General features: G+C 44.6%; 1 protein-coding gene across 8 annotated transcripts in view; it reads left to right on the top strand.

Annotated features, from left to right (window-relative positions):
• The window catches only part of CFAP46 (cilia and flagella associated protein 46), a 71,212-nt gene that overhangs the window by 15,520 nt on the left and 27,808 nt on the right, over positions 1–27,884 (top strand). For all 8 annotated transcript variants that reach the window (XR_010473330.1, XM_065066613.1, XM_065066610.1 and 5 more), the window contains 23 exons: positions 672–900; positions 1,553–1,673; positions 3,943–4,063; positions 4,479–4,609; positions 6,998–7,146; positions 7,648–7,766; positions 9,248–9,460; positions 10,664–10,871; positions 11,134–11,283; positions 12,010–12,117; positions 15,436–15,614; positions 16,845–16,976; positions 18,407–18,572; positions 19,228–19,312; positions 19,423–19,561; positions 20,079–20,262; positions 20,698–20,854; positions 21,790–22,013; positions 24,048–24,188; positions 24,556–24,723; positions 25,086–25,234; positions 26,519–26,617; positions 26,865–26,994. Coding sequence is in view for 7 of the 8 variants with exons in the window: in XM_065066613.1 (XP_064922685.1) it covers positions 672–900; positions 1,553–1,673; positions 3,943–4,063; positions 4,479–4,609; positions 6,998–7,146; positions 7,648–7,766; positions 9,248–9,460; positions 10,664–10,871; positions 11,134–11,283; positions 12,010–12,117; positions 15,436–15,614; positions 16,845–16,976; positions 18,407–18,572; positions 19,228–19,312; positions 19,423–19,561; positions 20,079–20,262; positions 20,698–20,854; positions 21,790–22,013; positions 24,048–24,188; positions 24,556–24,723; positions 25,086–25,234; positions 26,519–26,617; positions 26,865–26,994 (3,502 nt within the window). In the remaining variant the exon portion in view is untranslated. The remainder of the gene's footprint in view (positions 1–671; positions 901–1,552; positions 1,674–3,942; positions 4,064–4,478; positions 4,610–6,997; positions 7,147–7,647; positions 7,767–9,247; positions 9,461–10,663; positions 10,872–11,133; positions 11,284–12,009; positions 12,118–15,435; positions 15,615–16,844; positions 16,977–18,406; positions 18,573–19,227; positions 19,313–19,422; positions 19,562–20,078; positions 20,263–20,697; positions 20,855–21,789; positions 22,014–24,047; positions 24,189–24,555; positions 24,724–25,085; positions 25,235–26,518; positions 26,618–26,864; positions 26,995–27,884) is intronic.

Raw genomic sequence — 27,884 nt, 5'->3', positions numbered from 1 at the left:
TACCGGGGGTCCCCGGGGCTGGGACACTGTGCACTGAACATGTGGGTGCACGGGGGTCAGGGATACCGGGGCACAGGGTACCGGGGGTCCCCGGGGCTGGGACACTGTGCACTGAACACGTGGGTGCACGGGGGTCAGGGGTGCTGGGGCAGAGGGTACCGGGGGTCCCCGGGGCTGGGGTACCGGGGCAGCTGCCGCTGCAGCGAGTGTGTGCGAGCGTGTTCGCCCGCTGAGCCGGGACAGCCGAGCTCCGTGTTACAATTTGCTTCTACTTAAACCTCACGAACTTTTAGCAAAAGTGGCCACTCTCCAGTACATTGTGCTCTCTCTGAGGGTTAATAAATACTTGATTTGCATTCCTAAGTCTTAACTTGAGTGTGGTACTGGAAAAGAATTCTGCTGATACACAAAGATGAGTTAGTGTACAAGATGTGGTGCTTCCTCACGGCTGTGTTTTCTCATGCAGGGTTAATGGAAGCAAAATGCAGTTGTATTTTCTAAGTAATTTCATTTAAAAAGTCAGGGTAGTGAAAATGAGAGAGAGTTAAAAAGGGAATATATTTTCATACTGGAGTAGCTTTTAGTTATTGAGTTTCACTTCGCAGTAATTTTTAGGTCTAATTTTAGTTTGCCTCATTTTAATGGTTTACATTTAATTTCATATTCCTCAGCTTGCTGGTTTTGTTGCGTTGCCAAGTTCACATGGAAATAGCTCGTATTGAAGAGGATGGCGACAGAATAGAGGCTGCCATGGAACATTTGCAAAAAGCTTTACGTCTAAACAACGGCGGGCAGTATGAAGAATATTTAAGGTTGTCTTTGAAACGTCTTCAGTTATACACCATGCTGTATAAGTCGCCTGAGCGTCTGGAGGATCGGGCAGCGTTGCTGATTGAACAGGTAAGCGGGCCCGCGGCCCCGGCTGCCGCACGCCGCGCCGCCGGCCCCGAGGTGGCCCAGGCTGTCACGGCCCTGCCGCTCCCCGCGCTGCCGCGGTGCGTTCAAAGCTTATTTCTGGAGGAGGGGAGGGTATTCGTGTAATTAAAAGAGTTAAGATTTCATTGCATGGAACAATGTTTTAATTAATGAGGGCAACAGTGGCCAAATAGCTCAACATCCCAGCTGGCTTTGAAATATTAATAAATCAGTATTACATCACACTTACAAGTGACAGTAAATAATACAATCTAAATTCCCAGTGTAGTCATTGTCAGGAGTTACTGCATCTAATTCTGTTGTGGTGCCTCAGCACCTGAACAAAAATCATGTTGGCAACTGATTGTTAGCTGGCCAAAAGACATTCCGGATACACACCGTTTTGGGATATTCACAGAAATCAAGGTTTGTTCACGGAACCTAAAATCAGTTCTGGAAAGCCGCTGGCGAGTTTGTCTGTTATTAAGACAAAGAAAATTGAAGCTTTGTTGTCTAATTTGGATGCTTTTCCATGCAAGCTTACTCCGTTTAAATGTCGTTTCTAAACGAATAAGATAGATAGATAAACACGAGTATAATAAAAGTGAACCTTATAACCGTTCTTTTCTTTCCGTAGGCTAAAAGGGGAAAGCAGGAGGATGATGTGAGGAAAAAGAGGGCCCTTCTGATAAATGCAGGTCTTGCACTAGCTCCTGATTCATTTAAAGTAGTCCTTGACAGTGAAAACGAAGCTAAAGGTAATGTACATATGTGTGACTAAAATGTGCTTGACTTTGACGGCTTTGCAGCGTCGTAAAGGCTGGGCGTGGTGTGGAAGGGCGACGCGGAGAGCGCTGCGGCGCGGCTGAACGTGGCAGCGCAGGGCAGGGGGCAGCTCTGCTCGGTTCTGTGGCAAAGCTCCTGTTGATTTCATTAGGGCTCCGAGATTTATATTGCGATACTGAAGAGCAATTATCATTGTTTTCCCCTCTGAATTAATCTGAATCAACTCCTGAATGTTTTACTTAAGGTCAATTTTAAGTGGTATTCTCAGTTTTCACCCCATAATATTCTGTGTTGATTACATACAATGGTGGGTATTTGTTCCATATTGTAATTGTCTTTCTATTTGAAATCTTGCTTTTGAGAGACCGAGTTTTGCACAGAGATCTAGTCATGAAATCTGCATTTACTTTCTCAAACATGGGTCGCAAATAGGCACGTTCCGTGTGCCGCAGGCAGCCCGGGGGCTGCACAGCTGGTTGTTGAAGAGCGGACAGGAGCGGGTTTTCCAGAACGCTCGGACTGTTTTATCTCGTCGCTAACTGGACGTTCCGAACACCAGCGGTGGTGCCGCGGGCCCCGCAGCCCGCCCGGGTCCCTGGTCCCGCGGGACACGGTGTTCCGCTCGCGCGTCCTCATCCCGGACCTGGTCAGCTCATGGCACGCGAGTCAGTGTTATTTACACAGTCAGCAGCCCCGCTTTGTGCAGGACGTTTCAGTGCGTGAAAATGGTTTGGTTGGAAAACATCTTCATGCATGACTTAAGCTGATAAAATGCATCGTATTTGCGCAACGAAGGGAGGTAAAAGTGTGCGTGTGTTTCTAGTTGCTCTTCAGTTTCGAGGCGATAACTGTAAAATTATATCCAAACTTCCTCAGAATAAACCTCGCTACACATTAACTTTCTAAGATAAACCACTAAAATGAGTGAGATTATCGCTATATTGCAATTATCACAATACTTCCTATCATTTGATCCCATTTCTTGTGAATGGTTTGGAGATGTTCCCGCTCTTCCTGAGGCTGTCATCCAAAGAGTGAGTGTTTTGCGTTTTCCATGACGTGTTACAACAAACTTAAACGTGGTTGTTGAAGGAGGAAGAAAATATATATGCAACTGTTTCATTAAAGTATACATAGGACAGGACACCAGATTTGTAGCGTTATTTTGTTTCTTTTAAGTTAGGTAAATAACTGTGCATCTTGGTGCATGTGTTGGCCTAATTTAGTGAGAGTTGTACCCGTAGATCCAGAGGACAATACCATTATTTACCCCACAGCCTGGCATGGTGTAACTGCCATTATGAATTACCCTGAACAATGTCTGTGCGCCTTTGGGTAACGCCGCGTTACCATAGGCCGGGTAATGCACTGCAAGAGGTTTGTTCCAGCAACGGTAGGCCGTTACGCCTTCCTCTTCTTACTGTGACTGAAGGGAAGTGAACCTGCTTGTGTATTTTTTTTAAAGCCAGACAGACTTTATATGTATTTCTTGCTGTTAGTTGGCAGTGTTTTTGAGGATCAAATTGATACCTGGTCTGCATTCCATTAGGGGCCGTTGCTTGGGTTCAGGTGAATGTACAAACTCATCAGATTTGCCAGTCACAGTCAAGTTACCTGTGTTCTAATGCAAAACAGCTCCTCTGCATCGCTGCGCTGCAAAAATGATCCCTGTTGGGTCTATGGGTGCCACTGGGGCATTTTCTATCTGGGGGGGCAGTTTGTTCCTCCTTTGCATCATTTTTTTGTGTTGGTTATTTCTTTGTTTTTGCCCAATATCTTGTTGGCTAAGTAGAACAAAAGTCAGTATTCTAAAATTAAAACAAAATAGCCAACTTTAATATAGATTGAAAAATGTCTTTGATTAGATAAGTGTTCTTAAAATTTGGCGTGAATGGAATGGGAACTTTATGTATTGCATCATCCATTTGCTGTCGACTGAGGCTAACGAGAGCGTGCACGTCCGGTCAGAAAAGAGGTGTACGTGAGAGATTTGGGGCTCAAACAAGCATAAATCAGTTTTATGTGAGACAGCGGTATCTGAAGATACAGGAAAACCAGAATTAGATGCTTGGGAGACTGGGCTTTTCCTTGTTGGTTAGGTGGGTTTGGAAAAACTTAAGGGACTGAAAAAAGAACTGGATTTTGTGTGTTTCAGACAGTAGATGCAAATCAAGTTGCATACGCTTCATGTGGCTTTTTAGTACTTAAACATTGCCTGAATCTGTTTTTTGCGTTGCGAAGTTTTCTCAGGTGGCAGCAGGAGCCAGGCGGGCGAGCTCTGTGCCAGAGCACAGCATCACTCGGGCAGCGCGGGGAGAGCCGGTGAGGACGCGGAACACCTACAAGAACATGGCAGAGAGAGGTAATTGCCGTGGGCAAGACGCATCTTCTGGTCTCGCGTGGGAGTCTCCAGTGTAAAGTTTCTCGCTGCAGCGGTTATTTGATGATACCGTGTAAGACTTATTTTGCAGTTCTCAAGATGAGTTTTGAAGTACTTAGTTTATTTTATAAGATAGATGGTTAGGGAGTCACACACATTTTGGCATTTCTGTATAGTTACTATCCAAAGCAAAAATTTAGTACCAGCCTCGATATGCTGAGGGGATTGTTTGCTTAAATTAAAGTAACAGTGTTATCTTTGCTACTGATGGGAAGCCTTCAATTTATTAATTTTTATTAGGTTTAAAATTTAAGTTTCGATGACCATTATTATTGACATGACTTTTCTAGTGTTTCCTGCTTATCAGGTAATTTTATGTATGTTTTTTCTTTGCTAGAGTGATACTTTGGGCAGATTTGGCCAGAGCCGCGCGTGCACACGGAGTCTGGGATGTCTGCCGCGCAGCGTGCAGGTTCTGTCTCTTGTACGATGATGCTTGGTTTAGGAAGGCAAAAAAACCCAGAGAAAGTAAGTGATCGCTTTTTGTGAATGTCAAAAGAACTCTTTCCTCTTTCGTTAGAGTTACGTGAAGGAGTAGCCAGTTTTAGTTTCTTCCTTCCCATCCCCAGAGTTCCCGAGCTCCTGTCTGTCCCTGTGTCTTGGCACACGTGGAACATTCTTTGTACCTCTGGATCTAGAAGTGGGTCAGTACGTTTTTCTGTTGGCACCGTACTCTGCCTTCAGGAGCGTTCCAGCAGTGCTGGAGAGGCTTGATGAAATGTATCTACCCGAGAAAACTGTTTCGTTCCCCGGTGGTCATCCAGGTCCATGTTATCCGTTACCTGAGGAAGCAGAAGGAAGGGGGATGATGGGTCGCTTTGTCCGAGGCTCGCGTGGTGACGTTGTTCACGCTTGTTCTGTGTGGGTGGTCCTGCGAGGTCTCCAGCGCTGCTCCCAGAGGCTCTGCTGGGAACGTGTTCTCGTTCCAGGGGGAGCGCGTCCGAACCTCGGGCTGTTCGACTTGTGCCCGTCTCTGTTAAAGTGGTTTTTGCCCGGGGGCTGAAAAACTCACCTTTCAGAATAAATGGACACCCCTCTGGCTGTTGTTTTTTTTTTTCTCTAGCCAATGTCTATTGAACCTATTCCACATTTTTCCTCCGGATTGTTTCCAAGGTCCCCTTAACAGATAAATTGATGCCCTATTTTTTCTTCCGTGAGTTTTTCATCTTTAGACGAGCCATATTTCATCTTTCATCTCTTTTCCAAACCAAAGGGAAAAAGAATTACTTACCAGAAACTTGGTGCAATCACGCACCAAAGGCTTCATTAATAGGAACTGGTATGTTGTGTTTCTCTTTCACAAGTTTTGCATCTCTAAGGTAATGGTGTCTTTCTCGTACTCTGAATGCTTCTGGGACTTTATAATTGTCTGTGTCAGCCTCAACCCTTTTCCTGGGCCGGCAGGAGATGGAGACGCTCCACCGCTGTTCAGACGTGTTCCTGTGGCCCGGTCGCAGTTACGGGGTTGCGGAAGGGGGCCGATGCTGTCAGCGGCAGCACCTCCCTCGGAGCGGAGCGGAGCGGTTCTGCGGCGCTGAGGTCCGTCCTGCGCGGGGCCTCCCGCTCGCCAGCCCCGGGCGTGTCCGTGGCGCGGAGGGAACCGCGGCGCCGGAGCAGCGGGGAGCCCGTGCCGGCCGCGCGCGGCAGGAGCGCTGCCCGCGGTTACTGGAGCGGGAGGCAGAGTGCGACTGACCGGAGTTCTCGAGAGCTGCTGGCGCTGGTCATTTCCATGTTCCGTTTGATTTTTCTTTATGACTACTGATTGAGGATCAAATGTGAGAAAAAGGAAAGGTTGTCTTTATATATGTCAGATTGAGGATAGAGCAAAGATAATTGTAGAGTGATGACCCCCTACAGAGGCTTGCTGGCTTGTGAGGCCTGAATAAGGGCAGATAATCCAAGACATTCTAGAGTTACAGAAAAAAACCCAAACATTCCAGTTCCTCTTTAATGATGCTTTTGGTGCGTGGTTGCCCTGACGTTCTGGTACCTATTTCTTTTTCTCTTTAGTTAGAAAAGAGATGAAATATGAAACGTGGCTATTCTGGAGAGAGTAAGCGTGTGATTGATCTGGGAGCCAGGAACGGTCCAGTCAGCGTCACAAGCTTTATCAAAACAAAGATATTACTTTTTAGCAGAAATTCAAAAGTTCTTTTTGAACATCTAAGTATGGTTTAGAAAATTAGACAAAGACTAATAAGTTAGATTTTATTTAAGGGGGTTGAACCTCTGGTTCACGAGATTCTTGGGTGCAGATTCTGGAAAACTGAAGGTACCAGGAGCAGTAGCTTCGCGCACCGTGTGTTCGTGCCCTTCCTGGAACGCCCGCTGTTGGCCGCTGGTGCACAAGGAACCCGCCGGGACAGCTGCCGTGCCCGCTCTTTGTGTTTGTCTTTCTCTTCATTACTAACCCAAAGAAAAATCAGGCTATTTGCTCTTCACTGACGTGTGTGTTGCCAGAAAGTGACCCCCTGCGTGACTGAAACACGCCGGGATTTTAGCCAGCGCACGGCGCCTGAACTCCGCTTCTGCTGCAGCAATGGCATCGGACTGGAGGCCACGGGTCATATTCCTATCAGTGTAATTTCAGTCTGCACGTTATGACTGAAGCAAGTTATTTGTTGCGCATATTGAGGTTTATGCACAGGTGCAGCAGGTAACCAAGCCCTCAGCACTGCTCAAGAAGAGGCGCTGAGTGCAGTGAATTGCACTGATGAAAAAGAAGTGAAATAATTGTAAGTCTGTACTTGATAACTTTCTCGTGGATTTAAGAATGTGTAGGGACTTTTAAATTTCAAAACGAAGGTGATTTTTTTCTTATTTGCATGGTAATAGGGGATTTATGTCTCTATTTAGTCGTAGCACAGAAGAAGAAAGCTGGTGCGACTCTGGAGGATGAGGAAGGTGACAGCTCTCCAAGACAACCGCTACTGCCTGATAAATCCTTCTCTTTTGAAAGAGATTTACTCAGAATATTAGCAGAAATAAGATTCATTAATGGAGAGGTAAATAAATTACACAGCTGTCAATAATATTTGTTTAATTTGGTTTTGGTTTATGTATAATTTTATAAATCTTAAAGCACTGGAATTTTGAGTTCAATTATTGTCTTCATAGGAACTAAAGGAAGAAGTAGTTTCATCTGAACCAAAATCTGTGTGACTGTAACTGTAGCAATAGTTTCACTAGAGGTGGTGCTAACACTTTTACAAGGGATTCTATAGTAAATATTTGACATGTGACATTGTGTTTCTGGATCCTTGAAATTCCAATATGATTAAAAAAAAACCCTAATTTTTTCTTTTCTCAATGAAATTATTTAGTAAAATTAGCTGCATCCAATTGCAGTATTATGGACTATTTTACATTGTGTTTCGTGTAGTTGTACAACATTTGGAAAAGCAGTTTGTGCTGTCTAGTTTTTGGAGAGGTAGCGGCGCTAGTCGTGAGTCGCAGCTGTTCTCACGGTCACAGCGGGTAGCGGGCTGACTGCTCTGTCTCTCCAGGCCACTGTTCAGTTGTTGCGGCTGCGGGGGGCTGAGCTGAACGGCCGTGCTGCGCCTCCAGAAGGTGGGAGGCGGGATCCACATCCTCCTGAAAGTGATCCAGAGTGGAAGACATACAGGTGCTTCTCCTTAATGTGTAACAGGACCTGGGAGCTCTGACAGAGTGCTGTACCATGCACAGATGATAATTGCTGAAGTTATTTCTAGTTACTAAAATTCATTGTCACCAGATGCTTCATATTTTTAGATATTCATGGTGGTGGGAAAAGGAAAAGAATATTAGAAAGTAGTTTGAAATATTTTTTTTTTAGTTTGCTTTCATTCTGGGGTGTATATTTTATTTTTCATTTAACATTTAATTCTCTGAAATCTAGAAGCAAGTAGCCCAGCCTTAAAAACTATTAAATCCGTGTTATATTGACATTTAGACCATGAAATTCTATATTTAAAAATACATTTCTCCGAATCAGAAAACTCTTTTGTCTTGCTTTATGGCTCCTATAACTATAATGATATCTGAGTACCTGAATACATACAATGAATTATGTCAGTTTGCAACACTAATCTGTTCCATCAAATCAACCGAAATTAATAAGGGAGACTGGAATACAGCAAGTATCTTTTTTCCTGGTCTCACAATGATTTCTCGCGAAGGAGAGGATGGGGAGAGTTCCGAAGCTGGTGTCTGAACTCTCTGTTCATGTTCACACGGATACTGGCCGGGGACAGCAGGGTGTCAGTGCTGTGTCCCCACGGCCGCCCACCTGCTGATGACTGAGTGATGCTTTTCTCACCATCCACAAACGTTCAGTAAAATGGGAAAGCCGTGAACTGATCAGAACCAAGGGACAAAGAACATGAGGACACTGCTCCAAAATTTGCTACTAAGCTGTTTCTGAGTTTACCCAATTAGATAAAAAAGTCCCAGGAAAGAGCCCTTTGGTCTCTGCTGACGTGGAATTACCCGTGTCCACTTGCGGTTTTGTGGCAGCCGCGGCCGCTCTGTGTGGTGGCTCAAGACCCTGTTGTTAATATTGTTTTTTTCAAGTAATGGTACATCTTGATAGCTAAGGACAAAAAGAAATAAAATCATTGGAAGAAGTGATTGTCTAGACTATGAGAAAGATGATGTTCTGCTAAAACCGAGTGGTTCAGGCCACCCGGAGCTCACTGGAGCAGGAGCGCGAGCGGTCTGAGGTGGAAAAGCCGCCTCCTCTGCTCTTGAGCGGATGCCTGGTGTCTGTGTTCCAGCAGAGCCCTGTCGGCCCACCGGCCATCTGCGGCGCTGGCGTGTGGAGCCGCACACCCATTTTGAACAAACATGGGGATGAAGCGTGGCCTACAGCCGCTGTTTTTAAGCTAATAGCGCTCGAGTGTCAGAGGCTATTCATTTCTTGTTGATGCTAATTCCTTCCCTGAGTCATCTCCTCATCCAAGTAAAATACAAGTTAATGGGTGAAGACTTAATAAATGCAACTGAAAAGTAGTTAAAATGTTGGTGTTGTCGATTGAGATCTGCTACTGCATATTTAACCTTATGATACAATTCCTTCTAGTGTCAAAGTTTTGGAATAACAGCTCCTTTATGTTAATTCTGTAGTTTGTGGATAGACCACTTGTCTCGGTATGCTATGGAGAACTTCCAGCGTGCAGCTGAAATAGGAGAAGAGCTGAAGGAAGCCTGGATCGTGCACAATGCTGCGGTGTACGTCCTGAACTACAACAGGCACCTCATCTCCGCAGGAAGGCAGCGGGACATCATCGCGGATCTGCAGACTCTGCTTGGAGCCGTCAGGAGCGTTGGACAGGACGGGTGAGTGTACGGGTTTGGTTACGAGCGTGCTCTTCTCTTCTAGAGCAGGAAAACATTGTAAATCGCTTTGTGCTGTGAAAGACTTTCACTGCTACCTTTTAGTATTAGTTGGAGGACTTTGGTACATACAGAGTAGTTCAGAAGATTAATTTTGTGGTGCAAAATGACTTTTCAGTCATTTCTATTTGTTCTTTGTTACTATTCACATAATCTATATTAATTTTGGACCGAGCAGTACTGATTTCTCTTTGTGCAACAGCGACGTGTGTACGTGAAAACAGCGTTTTGTAAAGCTGGTCGGGTAGAATCAGGAAGACTTTCTTTGAGTTTGTAGGACAGCTCGAGATGCGTTTGCTTGCGGCAGTTGCTCTGAAGTGGAATTATGTTGTAAATATAGTTCACTGTAAATCTTTCTAATCAGAATTCTGAAATACAAGAGAAAAGAACAAAGGGAACGTGCAGAACAATAGACTGCAAATGGGAACATGGATTCGAGAGTGGTTTGGAGGAATCGTGTAAATGCAATGGGAGAGACCGACGGAGGGGACGCTCAAGTCAAATCTGACTGTGGGGCAAAACCCTAGAGATTTTGGCACGTCCTTGATGTGGCTGCGCCCAGGCAGACGGTGGGGCCGGCAGCAGCGCGCTGGGGAGCGAGGCCTGAAGTGCCGCTTGTGCGCTTACTCATTCCGATACGTATATTACCATGTGTCCGCAGCAGCCTCTCAGTCATAACACAGCTCGTGTTTTCACAAAAGAAAGGTAACTCCAGCTCAGGGGTTGGTTGGTTGACAATAATACAGTGTAATAAACACATGGGTTTATGGAAGAGGTTTTGCTTAGATTAATTTTTTAGGAAATAGTTAGTATTTTCATGCATAGCAGCCCACTAGTAAAAAATACATTTTAAGTGTGTTTGTCTGACATAAACATGATTTTTCTGTGAGGAAATAGAAGCTTCAATTGTAGAAAGAGCTGAAAAAATACAATGTAAACTGTAAAAGTGGTTGTGGTTTTTGTGTGTTTAACCATTTTAACAGCTTTTCCAATAGGAAATCTTTTGTAACATCCATAACTTTGCTTTCTAAAAAAAAAAATCTGTACTTTCAAGTATCATTTATTACTCAAAAGTAACGAACCTCGTTGCTTCCTCTCCTTTTGACCTGACGCAGTGTGCACTTGTCGATTTGTTTTCCTCTACAGAAGCACTGTGGTTCTGTTGATGCTGTGCAATGCTGTGGCTCGGGGCCTAATTCTGCGTTGGATTCCAAGGCCAGAACCTGCTGAGGAGAAAGAAGAAGCTGCAGACAGAAGCAGAAAAGCTTCGGAAAAGAACCATGAAAGAGCAGATATCATCCAGTCGTTTTCAGTGGATCCCCGGGGACTTCCTGATATCAAAGCTGCCTTAGAGGTACAAACCCCTCGGTTTCGGTGGCCTTCTTGGTCTGCTGTCATATATTACAATTCATATAAATTAAATCATAGAAATTTTTGCCAAAAGAAAGGCTCCCAAGGTTGGCGGTTGCTGCCGCCGCAGGTCGTGCTGCGGCTCGGCGCTGGAGCTCGCGTTTGCTCTGCGGGGTGGAGGCGCGTGTCCGCTGACTTTAGAGGAACGAATCGATGGCGCGTTCCATCCAAAGAGCTTTTCGTGTTTCTCCCTTCTCGATGCTCAGGTCTGTGAGTTTGCCCTGGCTGTGGCAGACGGGACCGCAGCCGCTGGCACGGCCCCGCTCGCCGCGCGACAGCAGATCGTCGCCGCCTGGGTGAAGGCAAAGCAGCTGCTCCGGCAGCCGGTCGGGGCCCGGCCCGGCGCGCAGCAGCAGGTACGGTCGCTCAGAAACCCTGCAGAACGGTGGAGCCTGCCTTTGCCAACGGAAATCAGATTCATACATTCATTTAATAATGACTGAAATTATCAGCATGTATTTTCTTCTGTGTATTCAGATACAATGTGACAATAAGTTCTGGCTGTAGTTCCCATAAATCTTTATGGAATACAGCAGACTTTCCACGTCAGGCGTAGCTGTGAGTTTACGTTTCTTAACTCTATCGTGTGTTTTTAGTTATGATGACTGTATAACATATTTAGGTTTGAATTCATACATTTAAAATGATTAAATGGCTACACTAAGAATGTTAAGACAAATCAGCCCTATTTATATCAACATGTAATATTGTCTGTATATAGAATATGGACCTAGTAAGTTGGAAATTAATATTTTATTCCTATATTTTTATTTCAGTATGTCTATAAAGCCATAATCCCTCAGTGATATGTTAAATTTACATTCATTGTATTCTTGCTATGTTTTTTCTAATGTTGAAACTGTAGTAGTTCAGAGTTTACAATGTTAATTAAAAATAAATTATTACATAAAATCCTCCATTTGAAGGGCACGATAACGAGTGGAAGACTTGCTTGATGGAAATCAGGGTTTTCAAACATAGTTGTTGTTATGATTACCTCGCCATCTCAATTAATGTCCTTGATAATGTTTACTGCAGACCAAAAAAACCACTGTTAATATGATTTTTTTATTTCTGCTTAGAATAATGATGAAGCACAAGATGCTACAGCAAGACTTCTCGTTGGTCTGGAAATGTATTCATGTAACGGCTTGGGTCTCATGGACTTCACTGTTCCCAGCTTATCTCAGGTATGTAGTTTTGGTTTATTAGCTTTCAGGTTTTAAGAAATCTCATAGTATAAGTGTGATTTCAGTTCCAATGTGGATAGAGGGAAACTTCAGTTTGACGTTTTCATTGTACCATTAATTCTTGAAAACTTTCCAGGAGGTTGAATAGTTACGAGAGGAGGCAGAAGGTATTTGTGACTGAATATTTTCATTTACTCAGGAGACAGGCAGCATTACAACTCCCGTGTTAGGGTGACCCGTGTTGCTCCAACAGATTATTTCCATAACTGTTAAGGAGATTTCTTCTCCCGAGGTTTCTTGTAGCAGAGACTCAGACACGGATTCTAGAAATTCTTCTTAGATAATGCACAGGACACCCCACAGAGCAGCTCGAGCTGGAGCCTCCTGGAGAGGGACCCTGGGTGCAGGAGACGCGGACGGCTGGACCGCGGCCCCAGCAGCCCGGCCTCCGCGTCCTCACCGCAGAGCTGGGCCGGGCCTCCACGTCCTCACCGCAGAGCTGGGCCGGGCCTCCGCGTCCTCACCGCAGAGCTGGGCCGGGCCTCCCCGTCCTCACCGCAGAGCTGGGCCGGGCCTCCGCGTCCTCACCGCAGAGCTGGGCCGGGCCTCCGCGTCCTCACCGCAGAGCTGGGCCGGGCCTCCCCGTCCTCACCGCAGAGCTGGGCCGGGCCTCCGCGTCCTCACCGCAGAGCTGGGCCGGGCCTCCGCGTCCTCACCGCAGGGCTGGGCCGGGCCTCCGCGTCCTCACCGCAGAGCTGGGCCGGGCCTCCCCGTCCTCACCGCAGAGCTGGGCCGGGCCTCCGCGTCCTCACCGCAGAGCTGGGCTGGGCCTCCCCGTCCTCACCGTGGAGCTGGGCCGGGCCTCCGCGTCCTCACCGCAGAGCTGGGCCGGGCCTCCCCGTCCTCACCGCAGAGCTGGGCCGGGCCTCCCCGTCCTCACCGCAGAGCTGGGCCGGGCCTCCCCGTCCTCACCGCGGAGCTGGGCCGGGCCTCCGCGTCCTCACCGCGGAGCTGGGCCCGGCCTCCCCGTCCTCACCGCAGAGCTGGGCCGGGCCTCCGCGTCCTCACCGCGGAGCTGGGCCGGGCCTCCGCGTCCTCACCGCGGAGCTGGGCCGGGCCTCCGCGTCCTCACCGCGGAGCTGGGCCGGGCCTCCGCGTCCTCACCGCGGAGCTGGGCCGGGCCTCCGCGTCCTCACCGCGGAGCTGGGCCGGGCCTCCGCGTCCTCACCGCGGAGCTGGGCCGGGCCTCCGCGTCCTCACTACAGAGCTGGGCCGGGCCTCCGCGTCCTCACTACAGAGCTGGGCCGGGCCTCCGCGTCCTCACTACAGAGCTGGGCCGGGCCTCCGCGTCCTCACTACAGAGCTGGGCCCGGCCTCCCCGTCCTCACCGCGGAGCTGGGCCGGGCCTCCGCGTCCTCACTACAGAGCTGGGCCCGGCCTCCGCGTCCTCACCGCAGAGCTGGGCCCGGCCTCCGCGTCCTCACCGCAGAGCTGGGCCCGGCCTCCCCGTCCTCACCGCGGAGCTGGGCCCGGCCTCCCCATCCTCACCGCGTCCCTTCGTTTGTGTTGGCAGCCCGTTCATCAAAGTCCAGTTTCTGTTTTGCACTTGCAGCTGGAGAAAAATAAGTTATTGGCAGTGGCCAAAGCATTCTTCTCTTTCTTGTCTTCTGTTAGATGCTGTTCTGTTCATTCACTTACCTGCAGGGATGGACGGGTCTGAGGCCATTTTATTTAACAGATCAGAAAGTTCACAGGTTTAGAGCTTGCACAAGTTATTCTAAGCAAACTTACTTATACCGAGCATGTTGTAGATAAGCAGTTTCTAAATACGTTCTATAAGAAGCAGTATAATTCGATAAGCTAAGGCAGTCTATTCCCTAACAATAACATCAAACAAACATAATGGGTTCAAATGAATTCTGTACAGAACTGTACTTCTGACCATTTGTGTTTTATGGAGAAAACTTTATAGAATCACAGAGTGATTTTGGTTGGAAAAGCCCCTCAGGATCATGGAGTCCACCCATAACCCACCCCTGTCCCTGCGCCATGTCCTGAGAACCTCATGTCCGTCTGTCCAGCCCTCCAGGGCTGGTGACTCCAGCACTGCCCTGGGCAGCCTGTTCCAACGCCCCACAGCCCTTTGGGGAAGAAATTGTTCCCACATCCAACCTCAACCTCCCCTGGTGCAACTTGAGGCCGTTTCCTGTGCTCCTGGCGCTTGTTCCTGGGGAGCAGAGCCCGACCCCCCTGGCTCCAAGCTCCTTTCGGGCAGTTCAGAGAGGTGTATTTTAGGGTCTATATTGGAAGCATTATGGAATTTGAACAGAAAACTTCATGTTATAGTGCAATTACTCTTGGCAGTTGCAAGGCAGAACACAACTACGTTTGTAACTATTTAAAAATTAAGAAACTATGCCTTGTATAAGGCCTAAAGAACTGGCTTTGGTTCAGCCTTCCGCGGTGACTCAGGCTGCGCAGTGCCGCGCTTCCCTGTGATCCTGATGGCACCAGGTGGTCAAGAGCAAGGAGGGTGGTGTACAAGGTTTATACCCTGGAGTTTTAGTCTTACCTGTTGGATTACCACATTTATAATTTCTACCTCTGTGTGAAGAGCTTTCTTAAAGGAATAGGATGTATTTCCCCATTTAGTCAGGGATCTGGTGACGATATCTAACACTTCTGTAGAAGTCTTTTTTTCTAAAGACCAGGGTCTGGGTCCTTATATATAGCTATCTAATTCTAGTTGGTCTACAGGTTCATGCCAAATACTATGAGTTAGCTTTAGCTATTACTTCAGTGGCTTAGTTTTGTATAGCAGTATTTTAGTATCCTCATTCATGACTAATTCATTAACGATTCTCATTGTCTTAAAAAGATGGAACTTTCTGACTGATGCATGCAAAAGCGAGGAAGATGTTTAGATCCTGCGATGAAACTCAATATGAAACACTCTTGTTGTAAAACTAGTTCTGTCTCCCGTTCTTACCTTTGACTTAACTAACTAAAATGGGCTCTAAGTTCAGAAGTCCCGTTCCACTGATTTTCAGAAGAGGACTGGGGACATGTAGTAAGTCCTGACAGACACTGCTGCTCCAAACGCGTGCACACTTGCACCTGCATTTATAATACTTACTACAGGCTGAACGATGCTTCTCTGTTGTATACTTTGGTTGTTCTTGTAACTCTTTGGTTTTCTAGCTTGTTTTACCACACACTTGTTCCGTGTCTGGGGGACAGAAAGTGCTATAGAACAGAGAATGATGAACCCCTGAGATCTAAACTTGCTTTGTCTGGTGTGTTTCCTTTCCTCCCCAGCTAGTGAAACTGGCTTTGGAGTGCAGCTGGTCCGATTCCCTGGTGGAGCTGCAGACGCTGACGCGACTGGTGTATTTCGGGTACGTGTCCCGGGACCACGAGACAGTGATGACTTGTTCCCGAAGGATGTTGCAGTCAGATGAGTGCTTCCGCAACAGAGATGCTGAGAAACATGAGATGTAAGTACGTGGAATTTTGCATGATACTGTGGTATATCTGAACTAAGTTTTGAAGATAAAGTATGTAGGGTAAATGCATCTGATCACATAATCAAAAGTGAAAGGATCTTTGTTACAAAGAAAGTCTGCTGTTGTAGGTGAAAGCAAATTTTTCCTGCTTCTGCTGACTCAGTCCTTACCAGTGACTAAAGTGCTACAGGGGATGTTTGAACTCTGCAGTGCAGCCTGAGCAAAAGGCAGCGTGAGATCAGACCGCAGCCTTCCGTTCGGGTTTAGTTATCCAAGTGAGTCCTATCTACAGGTGTTTGAGTGTCTTCCTGGGGAGCAGGAAATGGCCCCTGGCAATCATGGTCTTCTCACACTTTCAGAATTCCAAGCAGAAAGTAGCTTGTTCGAGCCCTGCTGCTGCTGCAAAGGGCACCCGGCGGGGCGCGGGCTCTGGGGCGGGGGCCAGCTGTGGGGTTTGCCTCCCACGGTAAAGCACTGCCTCGGCACAACGAAGGGCTGAATACCTGTTTTCCACTCCGTTGTTACCTTGTCCTGTCACACCGCGGTGTCCCCTCCTGGCCACAGGTCGCACGCACCAGGTTCTCCCCGCGGAGCGCTGCAGCAGCCGCAGCGCCTGTGCGTTTGTGTGGTTGCACACTGCAGCTAAGACATTAAAAGTTTTTGCAACATGTATCACTACTTTTCTTACAAAATCACTATTAACCAAAGATATAAAATTGATTTACTTTTTTACTTTTTAACTCATTAACTGCTGGGACTGAAGTCTAAATTCTTTTCTTTTCAATGTAGTGGAATATGGTCCAAATGAATTTCTCCAGAGCGCTGAGCATCCTTGACCAGACATGAGAGACTTTTCAAAAGACAGTATCAAAGATTGTCTCATTTTCCCTATTTTTGTTTTTAATTACTTGCCATGTAGGTTTAACTTGAGACTAATATTTGCTCTGATGTACAGTAGCGAGTAATGGTAAGAAAACCCCAAATCTGATTTCTCCTCTTTCTAACTGTAGATAACAATTTTTAAAACATGATTTTGCGGTTATTTTCATTAGAGCTACGAAAAAGTTATTTTCAGTTTTTAAAAGAAAAGTCAGCGGAAGCATTTGTAAGTTCCAAAGCGGGGGACATCTCTTCAGCAGCACCGTGGAAGCACCGCCAGCAGGAACCGGTGTGCTCTCAGGCTGCCAGACCCGCACTGTTGGAACTGTCTGCCTTTCGCAGGCCTGGTCACAGGGCGAGACAGGAGATGCTGAGCGCTGCTGCCTGTATACAAGGGAAGAGCATCATGCGGAATTGGCGTGGAAGAAAACGTTTGCGTGTAGCAGCAGCAAGAGCCTTTGTTCAGAGTGCCAGGTATGTTTTATTTGGAGAGAAGACTAATATAAAAGAGAGCTAAAATTCGATTTACAGGTTTAGGGAGGACCGTGTTCTCTCCCAGGACTGATAAAAATAAAAATGGTTGTGAGTTGAGATGGTTAACAAGGGATGTGACAGATTTTTACAGTTCAGTAAATCCGTCCAGCGCCGTGTCTCGTCCTGTCGCGGGTTGTCCGGTGGCAAGGGACGGGATGACGCGGCCGCTGGGAGCGGGGCCGGCCCCGCACGGCCGCGTTCTGCTGCTGTCCGCTCCGACCGTCGGCGCCGTGACCCGCGTGCCGTGAGCCCGCGGGGAAGCTGGCTTTACATGGCCAACAGGCGCGAGGAGGTGATGCGTGACTTTGGTGTGAATTCTTTGCTATCTGGAAGAAATAAACTAATGAGCAAAAGTAGCAATTAGAACTCTTAGAAGATGAAGGTGCGGTGGCTGATGTGAGGTTGTTGATGTTTTAACACTTTGTTCCTCCTATTATTAAAAAGAGAGTGATGAGTGAGGTTAGACTAGCCGGTGTAACGGATCTCTAAGACGGTGTCGTGTTGCAGATGAATCTGTATTTTCTAGACTTTGGATGGTATGACAAGGGCTTTTTCAGGAAGGGCTAAGCATACATTTAATATATAGCTCAACACATTCCAAAAGGGAGACAAGTGGTGAGCAAAAGCTGGGCCTTAACAAGTCTAGTGTTGAGACAAGGTGTGTGAGCATATGGACCCCAAAAACCATGGAACTGTGCCAGAAAGTGGCAAAGGCTGCCAGATTGAAAACCTGCTCTTTTAAAAGCAGTAAGATTGTTCAATGTGTGGCTGTGTAATACCAGTCCATAATTTTTAGATAAATTCTAAAGCTTTAGCCCATTCATGAGAGCACCGTGTTGCAATCTGGAGAATTATTAAATTTATTAACTCAAAGTAACATTTACATGGAATATACTCAAAATAATTTGAATGCAGCTAGAGGTGTTCAGGGTATATTCTTGTGTTACAGTGGTACCGCACTACGCAAAATCCATAGCATTTTAATAACTGTTTTGTTCTATTTTTTAATGGTTTTAGAATGAGAAATAAGCATAATAGGAAGCCAAAAATGTAGCTTATTCCAATGATAACATCTTGAGTAGATTTCTACTCTTTTTTGTGAAGGCTCTTGAGCTAAGATTACACGGAGATAGAGTAAACCCATCAATATGGTACTTGATTATTGCTACTTCTGCTAAATGTGTGACGGTGTTCTGTATATAAAAATGGAAAGTAACTCTTGTGTGAAGCTCATATGCTAATACCTCCTTGCTGAGATTGTACGCGGTGGTGCCCGGGTCAGGTAACATGGATGTTTCTAGAAGTAAAAGCCTTTATTGTACTGGAGTGTAATTGTTTTCGTTCATTCAGCTGTACTTCACTTTCTTCAGGCACGCGGGTGAAGCTGGAAATTACTCCCTCGCAATGTTTGCAGCCAGACACTTCTGGAACACGTGTGTGCCCCTGCTCGGCTCTGCACGTGACAGAGGGCAGCTTGAAGAACCGACGGACACCATCCTTAAGAATATCATTAAAGCGCAATCTAAAAATGAACAAGTAAGAATGTCCAATAGGTATTGTTCATTTCGCTTGTGTTTAGTGGTGGGTGCTGATGATAAAGAAACGTTTTGGTTTGCTCTGAAGCTCTGGGCACATACTTCAGGGCACCTTTCCTGAGAGGGGAAGGTGACTGACTTGTTGTAAACACGTGTGGTGTCTTACCTGCATTCCCATAGTGCACATACACACAGAGCCACCCGTCCGGAAATGTCAGCGATTCTGCTGAGTTAGGCTATATAGTAACGGTATTGTATTACTATACACTGTATAGTAGTGTATTCAATGGTCAGTATGTCAGTAGAACTGTGTACGAATCTGCTTTTGAAACACGAGAGTTAGACGATCTTTGAAGTTGCCTCAGCCCGTCTGGAGTTCTCTGGCGGTTCACTTCGAGATGTCGTGTTCTCTAATCGGTGTAGCTGGTTGGATGTTACAGTCTGGTCATTCGTGTTGGTTTGTGTTACAGAGCTCACTCCGGAGGAGGGGCTGTGGTCTTCACCTCCAGCACAAGTAGCTGTCTAAGTAACACGTTAATAGTTCGCACTAACCATATGAAATGGTTTACAAATTAAACAGAAGTACAGTAATACTTAAAGACGTATGTTAATCGAAAGAGAAAAGGGTTTTTTTGTCTTCTTTTTCATCTTTTTAGGAGAAGGGAGATATGTTGCCTTTGCATCAGTGGATCACAAAGGATTTTCAGAGTATTGGGTTATCGCCTGGATGCGTTCTCCCAGGTGTGTTCTTCCTTCCTTTGATCTGGTAATAAAGAAAACCCCCAGTATTTTGTGATATCATTATTCTAATTTTGCAGTATATTAATAAATCGTTTGAACGTACTTCAAAGGTGCTGAGGAAGATCTGTTGTTAAGAACCTCCTTATATGGGTTATTATTCCATATATATGCGGATAAAGCTGACTGGGAGGCGGCACTGAAAGTCCTGGATGAAGCAGTTGAAGTTTTGCCTCAGACAAGACACAGGCTGTAAGTTGGTTGACTTACGGTTGTTAAAACAAGCATCCTGATTCTTGACAACTGTAAAACTGGTTTTTTTATTTTGCGTTGGGAAAATATTATGATTACTTTTTGTCACCCTGTCATTTCTTATAACAGAAAACACTGTTGTGTCTTTTGGATGAGAAGACATACATTGGTGGTGCTTCCAGTCATTAATCTGCTCATAATATTTGTAAATTTTGTTTTTTAAAACTTGTACATAAGTGGTATCTTAAGTTTCCAGGAAGGTAGACACATGGAGTGTGGCTATAGAGCAGAAAGTTTCCTGGCTGTAAATCCATTTACATTAAATGGAAACTAAATTATTTAGGGAACTGTTTACTTAGTCTTATCCAAGTTCAAAGATTTACGCCCTTTTCTCACAGTTTGTGAACTTTACGTCTCTGTACTATACGAACATGAACTAGTATATCTGTCCTACTCATAAAGTTTCTTTACAGGTACAAATGCAAATAATTTGCAATTGCTTTTGGTCTTTTTGCAGCCTGATCCTTAAACACATGGCTACAGTGAAGGCCGGACTGGGAGGCAGTGTTGCGATGGACATGCAGAAATTCGGAGGCGTAGGTGAAGACTGTTTGTCACGCGTGTGGCGTCGGTTGGTACCGGTCTCCAGAAGCGCTGTTGCGCAGTTAAGCTGTTTTCAAAATGCCATCATGACTCTACAGGTTTGTCAGTTTTTGCTGTATGTTCAAGTGCTGATAGAATGATGTTCCTCGGGTGACTGAGGGGACCGCAGGTATAGGATGAGCTGCTGCAAGGGCCGGTGACCTGACTGTTACTTGTTGTCACTTGGAAATTACTCTTTGGGTGGAAAACGAACCCTGGACGAACCCTGGTATCCAGTAACGGTTCAGTTGAGTCCTGTCTAAGAAGAATGTCTAGGAGTAACCAATTGCAAGAAGTTTTGATAAAGCAAAGAATTAAGTGGTAGAGTTTTCTGCTACATTCCCTTTAGCAGAACTCTGATTATGTGATGCCAATAAAACTACTCACTGTCAACTTATTTTTTCTTGTGTTAAGACTATATTGGACTTTTGAATATCATTTCAGTGGTTTCCATCGCTGAATATAAGCAAACTCTTCCTTTATTACTTTTATAGAAACAAGAAAATGAATGGCAGAAAGTTGATTATCTGATGGAGTTTGCTGAATGGTTATATTGTAACCAGTTTCCTCTCCATGATGTTATTAAACCTCTGGACTGGGTGGTAGATCTCTTGCTACGTATGGAATTTTCTGTGCAGTCCTCACAAGAAGGTATGTAAAACATGTATATCTTTCAGAAGAATTTCTCAGCAGCAAATGAAGGGACATTTTTAACTGACACCTTAGTCACCACAGAGAACGTGGGCAGCGTGGCTGTACCCTCCAGCGGGCGCTGCGGTGGCGCGGTGCCGGCGCGGCCGTGTCCGTGCGCTCCGCCCGCGCCGTGGGCCGCTGCGCCGTGTGACGGGTCCGCGTCACCGCGCTCTGCTTTGTGTTGTGGAGCACCAGTTTGGTGTTGAAAGAACTGTGGCTTTATTGTACTTCACTTCAAGCTGCAAATCTGCTGAATTACTTGGTTCTGAGCTGAGTTTCGAATAGAGTTGCAATTTCTATAAAACATCAGTGTTTACTGAAAAATTACTAGAATTACACAGCACAATAGAGAGGGTTGGGCAGCACGGTGTCTGCTGTTGCTGCCATGAAGAGCCATTAAGAGATCGCATTAGAACACGGGGATGAGCTTGAGCTGTTTTCTCGACTCAGGTGACGTGGCCCAGCTGTATTTGGATTACCGCCTGTTCCTGTTGTGGAAACGAGCGCTGGCCAAATACGCCGCTTGCCGGCTCAGACCCGCCGGGACGTGGTCTCTGGCCACCGCAGACCGGGGTTTCTGCAGCGCAGCTTGAGTGCCTGAAACAGAGGAGGGAGACTGTCTGTCCCACAGATTCGGTTTCAAGAAGACGTAGCTGAAGCATGCTTGCTATGGATTTCTGTGTCAGATTGCATTGTTTAATATATGTAACCGCTACATTACTCATTGAAAACACGGTACAAGTAGCATTGTATCACCATGAGAACATCTTCAGTAGATAGATTTCCATTTCTCTGGTTTGCTTCATAAATATTTTCATTTTCAAGTCAGAAATGTAAACTTCTGAATGCTTTTTTAAAATACCATCGCTGCAAGCATGTTTGGTTTTCAACAGGAAAAAATCATATACCAGAATTTTCGCCTAGAGAAAATGTGAAGGTCGACATTGGAGCAAATGATACCAGGCGCCAGATTAATCTGGAAGATCTGAGCAATATTAGACAACTGGAAGCTTTGTTCAGAGCGCAGACTCTGCTGGCCTTGGCCGCTGGTCCGAGCTCTCCTCTTCACCCGCGGTGCTGTTTGGTGGCCTACGCTTGTATCGTCCGTGTCTGGCAGGTGCGATTCTGTGAGACTGGTTATGTCATAACGTGGCCAGTATATTTCAAGTTACCTTGTGCCAGCTATTCCCGTGATGTTTTACCTACATCTTCAGAATTTCCCGTTTTATGGTATAGTTGGAATATTTTCTCTGTTTTAAGGATTAAACAAGAAAATTGTTTAGCTCGGGAGAACAAAGAAGAGCCATTAAGAATAAAAGTAGCAGTCAGTCGTTTCTTTGGTGTTCATTCATTTGTTTTGTGTAAAAGTTTATCAAATTTTGTATTTCCTATCTGTTAAAAACTCAGTAATGGCAGAACACAGGCTCAGGCGTTGCTGGAAGCTCCGAGGGCGGTAATTAATTACAGAGGGACCTGCCCTTGGGTTGGATCAAAAGGGTTGTCATTTGAAAGGGATTGTGTGACAGAATTAAATTAAATTAAATGTTGATTTGGTTGTCAAGTTTTAAGAAAAAGTATAGACGGGCGGTGTTCACTGATTGTTGTTCTCTAATCGTTTTTTAATTGTTACAGCGTTTCAAATCAAACAAATCTCTTTCATTTCTCATTGATATGAATACCTAATTTAAATCAGAATCATAGCAAAAAGCATAAAAACCAATTATATCTTAAACATGAGTAAATCTTTGCAGGGCCTAAATCTCTGCTTGATAATAGTAATGCTGCAAATCATTCCAGAAACGATCTTAGAGCTGTAGGGGGTCCGATCAGGTGGATTGGAAAGCCATAGCTTGTGCAGAATTTTATTCCAATTAGCTGTAAAAACCTGCAATTAGTTACTCCTGTGGTAATCATGATCAAGATTTCATTCTGGAATCAGTTTAGACTCTAATATTTGATGGAAGACAGGAAATTGAAAAATAAAAATCTAATATTGATGTTTTCAGATTTCACATAAGCATAATATTTAATATCCTGAGGTTGACTATCTGAGTGTCTTAGTAGGGAAAAAATACCTGGAAGGAGTATCGCTGTTTGAATAAGCTATTAACAATTTAAAAATGAAGAGTTAATGCCGCTGCCAGTGCCGGTTTGAGGCCAGTGGCAGTAATTCACAGTCACAGCTGAACAGCACCGTGGAAGAGCAGCCGCGTGGGCCTGGAGGAGCACGAGTCCCACAGGACAGCACAGCACAGCTGAGCTGAGCCTCAAGAACAGCCACGTGGGCCTGGAGGAGCACGAGTCCCACAGCACAGCACAGCACAGCACAGCTGAGCCTCGTGTGCAGGGCAGCGCCGAGCTGAGGGTTCTGCAGCCGGCTCTCAGGTGCTGGGACTCCATCAACCACTCCCTGGAAGACGTTAAAATGTTCTCTGAACACCTCAATAGCACCAGCCAAATCAGCCGCTTCTGACTTTGTTAAAGACACGTGTTACCTTTGATTTGAAGGGTTTACAAGTTGTGCAGCATCCAGCATTACTTTTTGTTCGTCTTGTGTGTTCTGCTCTTGATCCCTCCAGCAAAATGTGTTCATATTCTCAGTTGGTTTTTTTTTAATTCATTTTAGGTAAGATCGGCAGCTGTGCTATTGCATGTTCAGAGACATTTCCAATGGATACTTTCATATGTTTAAATATTTACAAATTTATTTTATACGACATTGATGAGTGCCCTCATTGAAGTCTGATCCGGAAGGTCTTCCAGATCACTTTGATATGAAATTCATCCCTTGTAGAAGATAACAAATCTGGACAAGTTTTTTGGTTTGGAGTTTTTTAAATGAACTCACAACCATAAGGTTCAAAGGGCAGCAGTATTTATGTATTTATCACGGGACAATGTCATCTTTTGACAGTTCAGCTGCTCAGGTGCATGGTCTCCATCATCCTAAGTATTTGTACAGATAATGCAAACATCTAAGAATCTTTGAAATTTTAGTTTTCTGAAGAAATTGCTTATGTAAACATAACAGGGTATGTGACCATTGTTAATAGCTCTGGATAGCGACTTACAGTGAATAGTCAGCATCACTAGAAATCGATGTTATTGTTGAAAGTTGAAAGTCATTAACTGTAATTATTTTATTATCTAGGTATCGTTGTCAGCAGCACGATCTATTATAAAGGTATCATCAAAGTCTTCACAACTTACAGCTCCTCAGAAGGTGGAGTCAATAATTGCTCCTGAGAAGGACGAAAAGAAGAAAGAGAAGGGCAAAAAGAAAGACAAACAAGTAAGAACGCGCTCATGGAACGAAAACAATCATGTCTGAGAGCTGGTTCCCTGGGCTCATCTGTTAAATAATTCAGTTGCTTTCCTGTAGAGTCTCTTGTAACTTGTGAAGAGTTCGTCCGTGAGTCTGTATATGACACATTCATTCTCCATCACATGGACCTGACAGGTCACACATTTACAGATATTTTTCTTTAGTTGTTAAAATACTGTTGTTCTGTAAAATGTGCAGTCTGGAGGTAAAACAGAAACAAAAGACAAAACTTCAAAGGATTTTAAGAAAATACTTTTTTTTAAAATGCTAGCTGAATATTTAATACCAACAAGAATGTTAATTTGCCTCATAAATGTCCCTGTTTTTTTCCTAGGTTGAAGTTTCTGTTGTGAAAGAGCAGCCAAGAGGGACGGGATGGGGTGACACCTTACCAGTAAGTGTGGAGGAGTGGGCTCGCTACGACTGTCCCAGCACAATCAGAGATGCTTTTAAACAGAAGACAAATAGTTACGGTATTAACTGGGATAATTTCCCCAAACCCGTAAGTATACTCCTCAGAATTCAAGAGCATTAGTTATTTAGGGAAGAAGCGAGTATCAGAGAACTTTGTTGTGTTCCAGTTTCTCTGTCTGTGCGGTAGTGCCCAGAGGGCTGTCAGAAACGCCTCCTGTCGTAACGGTCATTAATACTGCGGAAGTGTTGGTCTGTCCTCTGCATCCTGCAGTGACCTGAGCTTTCGGAATGAACTCACAGCCTGTCCGTGTACGGCGCTGCCGCTCCCGCTGGAAGCGTTGTTTGTTTATGAACAGTAGCGCCTGGAACAGAAGATGCAGTCATCAGTTTAAAATGTATTCTCTACAAAATTATGTTTATACTAATTGAATTTAAAACATTTCTTTTCAGACTTGCACTTTGTATTTTATGGACCTTTTATCTAATGAACTACAGAAAATGTTTTGCCCCCACTTGATTCTTCCCGTCTTCCAGCTGGCTGAAGTTATTGCTAATGACGTTGTGGAATGTGCGAGTCTGTCTGGACTCTACCACCTTCGGTTTGTATCAAACAAAAGAGAAACTGAAAGCAGTGGGCCATCCATTAATATTTCACTAAATAGTAACAAAGCTTTTTGTGACTTGTTGATTTATATTTTTAATGGGTTTTATTTATTGTCATTCCTTTTTTATAAGTTTAATAGCGTTTGATGAATTGGTTTGCTTGCGGCATTATTATTTGTCACTGCACCAGGAAAGGTGTGCAGGACTGGGAGCTCGAGCCACAGTTATGTGAATAATTTTGGTAATGCCTTTTTGTCACCTACCTGGAAAAAAGCAAAGTAAAATAAAAAGTTGATAAAAGTGTTATATTTTAGGTGTTTATCTTGTGTTAAAAATATAGCATCCTGTATTAAAAATATATTTGCTTTAGCGTAAGAGTGCAAGTAAGTACCCCAAATAAACACATTCTCTTTTATATAATTTGCCTTTGTGACCAAAATTCTGTTATTTTTATGGATGATTAGCCCTAAAAGTTTTGATGCAAAATATTTAATATGCATGCAATGACAAGTTATTGCTGTCTTTGTTAAAACATTGCATCATGCCTTTTTGAAATGTATTGCATAATGTTTGCTTAATCATTAACAGTTATAAGATAAAATTGTTTGTTTAATTCCCAATAGTTTGTGAAATGCCAAATAATGTATTTTTAGAATGCCTCGAACTGATCCCACGTAACAGAATAGATAAATATCCACGTATACAAACGTGTCTTTATCTGGATTGCCAGCTGATACTGAGTGACTGTCTCACACAACTAACATTGATTTAGTAACAGGAAATCGATTTGCAGCCAGGCTTTGCCAGATGGGTTTTTTGATTGACTCCTCAAGATTTGTTTTTATTTGGTGGCATTTTATTTACATGCATGACCTGATTTTTGTGTATGGTCAGCTCTGTGTACCTGCCAGGTCCCGTCACTCGGTGTAGAGCGGCAGGCCGCGCATACACACGTGCGGGGTTTCTCTTGCCGCAGGGAGAGCGCACTAGAGCGCGTCTGTGCTTTGGCCGCGCCGTTCTGCGCTGGCCGGGACGTGTCCCTGCCCGTGGGCGCGTTGGGCTGGATGATCTCCGGCCACTCTGTTGGTCTATGGCCTCTGTCCATGTGTAATCTCAGCTACTGCATTTCCTTCTTTTTTAATTCAATTTTTTTGTTATTGCCATAAGGTGGCAGGACTGAGAAATGCGGAATGTGCGCTCTTTATACATGACATGTTTATATGAAGCAACATATGAAAGATTCTGATAGTTTCTTAAACGTTCCTTCTTTTTATTCGTAGAATTGCCCTGATATGTTCAGACCTAAAACTGAGCCAGGCATCTTTGTATCATGAGAAAGCTGCTGGGGAAGCACACATTAGTGGATTAGAACAAGCAATGTATGTATTGAGGTTTTTTGCCTACAATTGATAAGTGGTGTTGGGAAAAAGTATTTAAAAACATGATCTCGTAACATAGATTTGGTGTATTTGTTGTGCCCTAAAATTCTGTGCCATGGTTGTTTTGTGCCTACCCACAGAGTGAGCGTGTGGTGAATACACCTAATGCAGTAATACATTTTGTTACACTAATTACGAAATACTTTTACAATATTCTTGAATTTACTTCTTCTTTCTCGTGATTTAGGTGTAGGCAAGAGATTGCATTGAAAAAAGAAAAGGAAGTACATACTAGAGCAGAAGAAAGAAAACGGTGTTTTGAGAATGCCCAGCTGAATGGTAGCAGGGTGGAGAATGACCTTGCTTCGAGTGCAAAGGTTTTTCTTTCTACTCCAGTTTCTTTCATAAATTACTCTTCACTTCGTGTTTTAATCTACTTGCTAGTTTGTTTTTAAATACTTCTATATTTGAGAAATACATGAACACAAAAAGTCTTTTAAAATGTGTACTACTTAAATTTTGCTGGCCGGCGTGAGCTGGATGTGAGCTGGGTTTGCCTGGCGTGTGACTCGTGTTTGTATTGCGGAACAACGAGAAGAGAGTCTGTATTGATGCATAGTGAAAGTGCCTTTCTACAAGGGGAATCCGTGACTAAGGCAGGTGAGTGGAGAAGACAGTGAGACGTTGGTGTCTGAGCCCCTGGTCCCGGTTTGTCACCTCCCTCTCTCCGTCGCAGCACTGCACTCTGGTTTGCTCCCTTGAGACTTGTTTTGAAGGCAGGCAAATATTCCAGCGCTGGCTTTTCTGTGTGTTTTTAGTAGGGTCATTGCCTTACTGATACTCTCAAAGCTCACCTCTGTTTTCTTTCTATGGCAATCCTGCCCTTGTTTTCGTCACATCATTGAGCTGTCTTGGTGTATTTTTCCATTCTTGTGCTTGTAAAATATCTTTTTTTATTCATAATGCCTCTCAAGTCACCTCTTCTGGCTCTTGCAAATAGTTTTTAATTGTTTTAGTTATTACCAGGAATCAACTTATTCGCAACAGTAGCAGATCTGAAGTATTTAATCTGTTCTAAAATTAGTTTTAATAGTATATACTTATTAGTTGAATGCCTGTTGAGGATTACAACACATCTCACAGTAAACCTGTTTTTCCCTTAATATAGTGTTGAATTTTGAAGTTAGAAAATAGAGCTGGGCTGTGGGATTTCTCAAGAAGTGAATATGATAGTTAATAACAATTTGTATTCCATCTGGTTTAGTTT

This window comes from Columba livia, chromosome 6 (genome assembly GCF_036013475.1).
Source record: "Columba livia isolate bColLiv1 breed racing homer chromosome 6, bColLiv1.pat.W.v2, whole genome shotgun sequence".
Classification (NCBI taxonomy): Eukaryota; Metazoa; Chordata; class Aves; order Columbiformes; family Columbidae; genus Columba; species Columba livia.
The sequence above is the reverse complement of the archived record's forward strand: the minus strand, read 5'-3'. Positions and strand labels throughout refer to the sequence as shown.